General features: G+C 48.0%; 1 protein-coding gene across 1 annotated transcript in view; it reads left to right on the top strand.

The window, feature by feature from the left end:
• Positions 1 to 3,475, top strand: part of pard6b (par-6 partitioning defective 6 homolog beta (C. elegans)) — a gene marked incomplete at its 3' end in the record, with an annotated part of 47,754 nt that extends 44,279 nt beyond the window's left edge. The window contains exon 3 of the mRNA XM_079490799.1: positions 2,427 to 3,475. Within this exon, the coding sequence (XP_079346925.1) occupies positions 2,427 to 3,475 (1,049 nt within the window). The remainder of the gene's footprint in view (positions 1 to 2,426) is intronic.
• Between the last annotated feature and the right edge of the window lie 3,401 nt (positions 3,476 to 6,876).

Below are 6,876 nucleotides of genomic sequence, written 5' to 3' on the forward strand. Positions count from 1 at the left end.
CTGTTGCACGTCTGCCTCTGCCTGGACAGATTGGACACTGCAACAAAGCATTTCCAAAAACCTGCAAAGGGGTTGCTATGATCCTACGGGAGACCTCAGCTAGTGTCGGGGGTGTCGGGTGGGTCTCCAAAGGGGTTCTATGATCCTACGGGAGACCTCAGCTAGTGTCGGTGGTGTCGGGTGGGTCTCCAAAGGGGTTCTATGATCCTACGGGAGACCTCAGCTAGTGTTGGTGGTGTCGGGTGGGTCTCCAAAGGGGTTCTATGATCCTACGGGAGACCTCAGCTAGTGTCGGGGGTGTCGGGTGGGTCTCCAAAGGGGTTCTATGATCCTACGGGAGACCTCAGCTAGTGTCGGGGGTGTCGGGTGGGTCTCCAAAGGGGTTCTATGATCCTACGGGAGACCTCAGCTAGTGTCGGGGGTGTCGGGTGGGTCTCCAAAGGGGTTCTATGATCCTACGGGAGACCTCAGCTAGTGTCGGGGGTGTCGGGTGGGTCTCCAAAGGGGTTCTATGATCCTACGGGAGACCTCAGCTAGTGTCGGGGGTGTCGGGTGGGTCTCCGCTACAACAGGAGTAATGTAATTTTCAACGATAAGACGATAAGACCTATGCTATGCGAACCATGCTATGCTGTGCCAACTAGGGCATTCACTTCTAGTCATTTTTACTAGTTGACTAGTTGCCTAGTTTACTAGTAGACTGACTAGTTGTTTAACTACCTATTATGTAAAAAATAATAATTTAACTACAAATAACTGTGTACATTGGTGACTAACTACCTGATCTTGATACAAAAAAAAAATAAAAATAAAAAAAAAATCTTATCGACTAGTCAACTAGTACCAACAAGGTCGACTAGTGGATTTACTAGTCGACTAGTTGAATAGTCGACTAGTTGCTTATTGCCCTAGTGCCAACATATTTCAAAGGTTTCTGGATTTATCTCCATACACAGTAGCAGTTTGATGAGGTTCTCTGAGCCTAATTGTGGGGCCCTGCTCAGTAAGCCTGACTTCTGGGAATCCATTTCTATCTCTGAGACCCCAATTTATATCGTAAAAATCAATGTTAATTTAACTCTGAGGGTGTACAAATGGAACCAAATGGACCCGTTAAACCATTTGCGGGGGTGCGTGTGCACCCCCGCATGAATAGAGTAAACATTCAAAACAACAAATACAAAAACACAGCAAACAAAGGGATGGAATAAAGAAAGAGTGCAAGAATGAGCAATCAAAGAGTAACAAAAAAGTAGCAGCAAAGTTAGGTAAAGTTTTTTGTGATCAGCTTCACAGTAGGTTATGTTCCATAATATATACACCCTTTAGTGCAAGAAGATGCAATTATTGTTGAGGCCATGTTCCATTCAGCACATGTAGTTTAACCCATTCTAGACGCGGGAACCACCTTTTGGTGTTTTAAGCAGTATGTTATACTTTAGCTATTGAAAAATAGCAGATCTACAAGCCCATAGAGCGGCACCGAGTGCCACACTACGGGCTTGTAGATCTGCTATTTTTTTTTAAATCGTGGAAATGTGGCGCAAATCTTTGAATATATATTCTTTCACAGTGAACGTTTTTAACTCAAATCTTTGCTTCCGGGGAGGTTCCCTGGAACAACATATTTTCAGATGGGGGTCGGCGCCGGCCATGCAATTACATATTATTTTTGGGAGTCCTTGACATGAAAATGTTGGAGAACGACTGACATATAAACATGGGGCTTTTCAGAAAACTGTCAGGATTTTTGAATTCCTTTGTAGAATCGTCCTCAGGTCGAAATGGGTTAAAAAGGTGCAATTTGAGCATGATAGTGCGAGAGGAGGGCGAGGGGGGGGGGGGGGGGGGTTCTGTGTGCTCAGTGTAGACATCCTGCAGGTAGACCCCAGGCTCAAAGCTGCTGAGAAGCAGAATTTCCTGTTTTTTGTAAGTATGTGATGCAACTCGATGTCAGGCCTGGAGGATAATGACTTTATGTGTTATTTATCGGCTCAGAATACTAGTGCTAATTGGAAATTAATGAGCGTCTACTAATGCATGTCCTCTCCATCTCTCTTTTCTTTTCGTTCTGTCACTTCCATGGTTCCCCATCTCTTCCTCCTCATTCCACCCCATTACTCAACTCTCCTCCCCTCCCCTCCCCTCCGCTTCTCTCTCTCTCTTGAAGTCTTCCTCCTCTCCCTCTCACGTTTTTAACTCAAATCTTTGCTTCTGGGGGGTCCATGGAACAACATATTTTCAGATGGGGGTCGGCGGTTAATTACATATATCTTTGGGGCTCCTTGACATGAAATAGTTTGAGAACTAAAATGGGTCTAAATGGGTTAACTATATAAACTGTGTTTTGGGATGCAAAATGCACCCTATTTTAATCTGCTCTTCCTCCTCTTCCTCCTCTCCCTCCTCTCCCTCTCCCTCCACAGAGGAGGCGGACTACTCGGCGTTCGGCACCGACTCTCTGACCAGGAAGAAGAACCCGGTTCTGGCGGCGGCCGTCCTCCTGCGGCCCGACGCCGGCCGCCGGAAGCCGCCGGCGGTCCTGATCAGCCTGCCGCGCGACTTCCGCCCCGTGTCCTCCATCATCGACGTGGACATCCTGCCCGAGACGCACCGCCGCGTGCGGCTCTACAAGCACGGCCAGGAGAAGCCACTGGGCTTCTACATCCGCGACGGCTCCAGCGTGCGCGTCACGCCGCAGGGCCTGGAGAAGGTGCCGGGCATCTTCATCTCACGCATGGTGCCCGGCGGGCTGGCCGAGGGCACGGGCCTGCTGGCCGTCAACGACGAGGTGCTGGAGGTCAACGGCATCGAGGTGGCGGGCAAGTCCCTGGACCAGGTGACGGACATGATGATCGCCAACAGCCACAACCTCATCGTGACCGTGAAGCCGGCCAACCAGCGGAACAACGTGGTGCGTAGCGGCGGTGGCGGCGGGAGGGAGGTGGGAGGAGGAACGACGACGGGAGGAGGAGGCGGAGCCGCGTCGGGCAGCTCGGGCCGCTCGTCGGACAGCGGCGCCAGCTACTACGGCTACGCCTCGGCACCGGCGCCGCCGCCGCCCCACATCATCCAGAACTTCCACCCTGAGGAGCTGGAGAGCGACGAGGAGGACGAGGACCTGGTCATCGAGGTGGGCGGCGAGGCCGAGCCCATCCCCCGCGCGGCCGCCGTGGCCGCCATCCCGCCGCCCTTTCCCGCTAGCTACAGCGTGCCGTCGATGGTGCTGCTGCCGCGCTACGAGCCGCACCTCAACCTGCGCGGCGCCACCGCCTCGTCCTCGTCCTCCTCCGCCCTCTCGGTGGTCGACGCCCCCCACCACCACGCCAACGGGAGCCTGCTGCTGCCATTGGCCAGCGCCAGCAGCAGCACGGGGAGCCTGGGCGACGAGGCCACGCCCTCTCCGCCCCCGGACAGGGCCCTGCTGGAGAGGAGGAGGAGTCTGGAGGAGGACGGGACTGTCATCACACTGTAGACTGGACGCACACACACACACACATGCACACACGCGCACACACACGTACACGCACGCACGCACACACACACACACACACACACACACACACACACACACACACACACACACACACACACACACACACACACACACACACTCTATATCAGTGGTTTTCAACCTTTGTAAGGCCATGGCCCATTCTTTATTCTGCATTCGAGCCACAGAACCACCATTTGATGACATTTAGCCTCTCAGACCCGATACTAAAGAATATTTTCTTGTTGGATAAGATTTTGCCCACAATACATAACAGACAAAAGTTGATCAAAATAACAATTCTACATTCTCAAATTGTGTAGAGTTCTTGTAAAGTAGTAAGTAATGAAGATATTTAACAATAATTTAACTCTGGGGGGTGTAAAATGAAACCAAATGCACCCATAAGGGTCCATTTGACACTCTCAAGAGTTAAAGATCTATAACAGTCCATTTGGTTACCAACTCTCCATCATTTAGCTGGGGACCACCTGCAAGGACCACTGGTTGAAAACCACTGCACTATAATATATTTACACGAATACTGTACCTACACTAGTAACTGGAGAGATATATATACACCGTACGATGTTCTTACAAGCTTACAAATGCACACATTGAAAACTGGAGAGGCGTACGCCAGAGCCATAGAGTAAGACAGAGTTACACAAACCCCATTCACTTCATGGGGCTTCAGTCCAATGGCGGCTCCTCTACATAGACTTCTATTAAATGGGGACAACCGGAAGTATTGAATGCATTGGAGTCTATGGGCTCGCACGAGTTCATGAACCACATGGCCGTGCTGTTTTCTGCCCCCTCAATGTCGCAACTCTTCTATTAGATGGCTCTGGCATATGCTATAAGAACTAAGGGCACACACCACTACATGAATATACGCGCATAAAGTTGAAACCTATCACACTGGAAACCTGGGGAGACATACATGTAACATACATGGAACATACATGGAACATACATGTAACATACATGGAACATACATACCGGCATGATTACACCCATCTGGAGCATACCGTATACAGGCCACTGAGGCCAGCTATAGCACACGTCATGCCAACCGCGGCTGTGTGTAAGAAGCACAAACCCATGGGTTTTTTCATATTTATATATCTTAACACGGCAAACAACAACAACAACAACAACATCCAATCAGTTCAGTATACTGTCATTTACATATTAAATACCCCACCCTGGCCTGTGCACGCCCACAATACAACCCACCTCTCTCCCAATTAAGCCAACAACCCTGAACCCTGCATGCGTGCCATATCGTGGCGACACATCCCTCCTATTCGGCCAAGTTCTTTCCAAAATGGCCGTGTGTGCATTAGAGCCCATATCCAAGCAAACCAGACAGCACTTCACTTGTGTAACTGTCATGCCCCTGATCCTCCTCTAGAGAGCAGCGATGAGATACAGGCCTTTTCCAGCTAATCTTCTGAGTTTCTGTAAACGGGACGAAATGGAAATATAATCCTGTAAACAAAGGCCACATATCCACAGATCTCACAGATCCCACTCCTTCCCCTACCTGTGGCTCGGTACAGGGTTAAAAGGAGACATTATGTGTACGTCTTATTTTTGACAATCTTGTTTTTTTTTGTTGGGTTTTATTTTCTTTGCCTTGTCACCCTGCACCAGGCGATAGCCACTCCCCCACTTTGGTGACAACAACATATGATTGGTGAACCGGGGGCAGGTCGCCATGACTTCCATTGTGTGCATTTACCACAGTAACCAATCAAATGTGTGCATTTACCACAGTAACCAATCAAATGCTGAAATCTGCAATAATATTTTTGTTGGGGTTTTTTTTATATTCAGAAGGAAAACAAATCTGTGTCCTTAACCTTTGGGCTTGGACGCTTTTAACCACTGTTCTTAACTGTGTTCTTTCCTTAATTAGCAATATTGATGATTGATTGTTCAGTTCTATCATGAAAGATAAATTATTTTAAGCATTCTCTGAGTAACTGTTGGGAGCAACTGGACCCTTAAGAGACCCTTTACCATTTTGGTGGCCTAAGGATAATGGCATATAAGCCTAATTTAGGTTTTATGTTTTATGTTGTTTAATTTTTGGGTAATTCAGCTGAAAATATTTGATTATTAATGAAGGGAGAGAAATGACTTGGTGGAGAGAGTACCTCACAAACGTGAGGTACGTGAAATCCTCCCGTTTGGCCAATTTAATGTCATGGGCCATTTTTTCTTAACCTGACTCCGCCAGATGGCGGCAGTATTGAGTTCACAAGATCCCTCCTCCTGCCTGCATCTGGTCTCGTCTCAAGCAGAAACGATGAACCGCGGAAGCAGCAGGACAAAAATCGGATATCTCCATAATAATTTCTAGTTGTAGTCTTGTTAGGTTGTGTTTACACTTGCGCCGTGGCACAGCTTCAATACGTCATCAGTCTCCCGTTGATCCCGCCTCTAGCTGCCGCATACGGCCGCATATTGCTCCGATCAGATTTTGCTCTGAGTACTCGGGCTCCATTTTCGTCACTGCTAAACCCCTTATCCCTAAACTTCTTTGCCTTTTTTTTTTTACTATTTTGAAAAACATTTTTTAATAGTTCAACTAGTCAATCTACATTGACACGTTGTGAGCTTGTAGACTGGCCATTTTAACTATCCGATGCCTGAGGAAGGTCCGGAGGCACTGAAATGTTGCTTCATTAAATAAGAAAATATACTCATGTACCGAGAAAATACAGTGTGCGGGTGTATTCTATTGCTTTCATTTTAACTATAATAAAATGTTTTGCAAAATAGTAAAAAAAAAAAAAAAAAAAAGGCAAAGAAGTTTAGGGATAAGGGGTTTAGCGGTGACGAAAATGAAGCCCATCGTCTCTGCCCGAGAGAGACCAGATGGGAGCAGGAGGAGGAACTCACTGCTGCCACCAGCTGGCGGAGTCAGGTTACCATTTTCTTGCCTGGATGGCAAACGGTTAGAACACAGACCTACTGTATGACCGCCTCCCTTTGCTCTTCCTTCTTTTCCATGACAAGGGCTACCCCCAACCCCACCCCAACCTCACCCCACACCATCCCCACCACATCCCCCAACCCCACCCCACCCCATCCCCCAACCCCACCCCACCCCATCCCCCAACCCCACCCATCCCAAGTGTAGAAGGGAGACAAAATTATGATTGCAGATCCTTCCTTTACATCACTCGTTCCAAAACAGTGGGTTGGGAGGGACCCATGTGTGGGTCGCGGACACGTTTTTATGGGTACTCTTTTTTTTTTTTAGTATCCTACATTTTGTTTTTAATTATTATGATTTCATTTGTTGGGTGTCATGTCATGTCCAAAAAAAGCTAAGATTTTCATTAATTAATACCAAATTAAATGAT

Source organism: Electrona antarctica, assembly GCF_951216825.1.
Source record: "Electrona antarctica genome assembly, chromosome: 2".
Taxonomy (NCBI): Eukaryota; Metazoa; Chordata; class Actinopteri; order Myctophiformes; family Myctophidae; genus Electrona; species Electrona antarctica.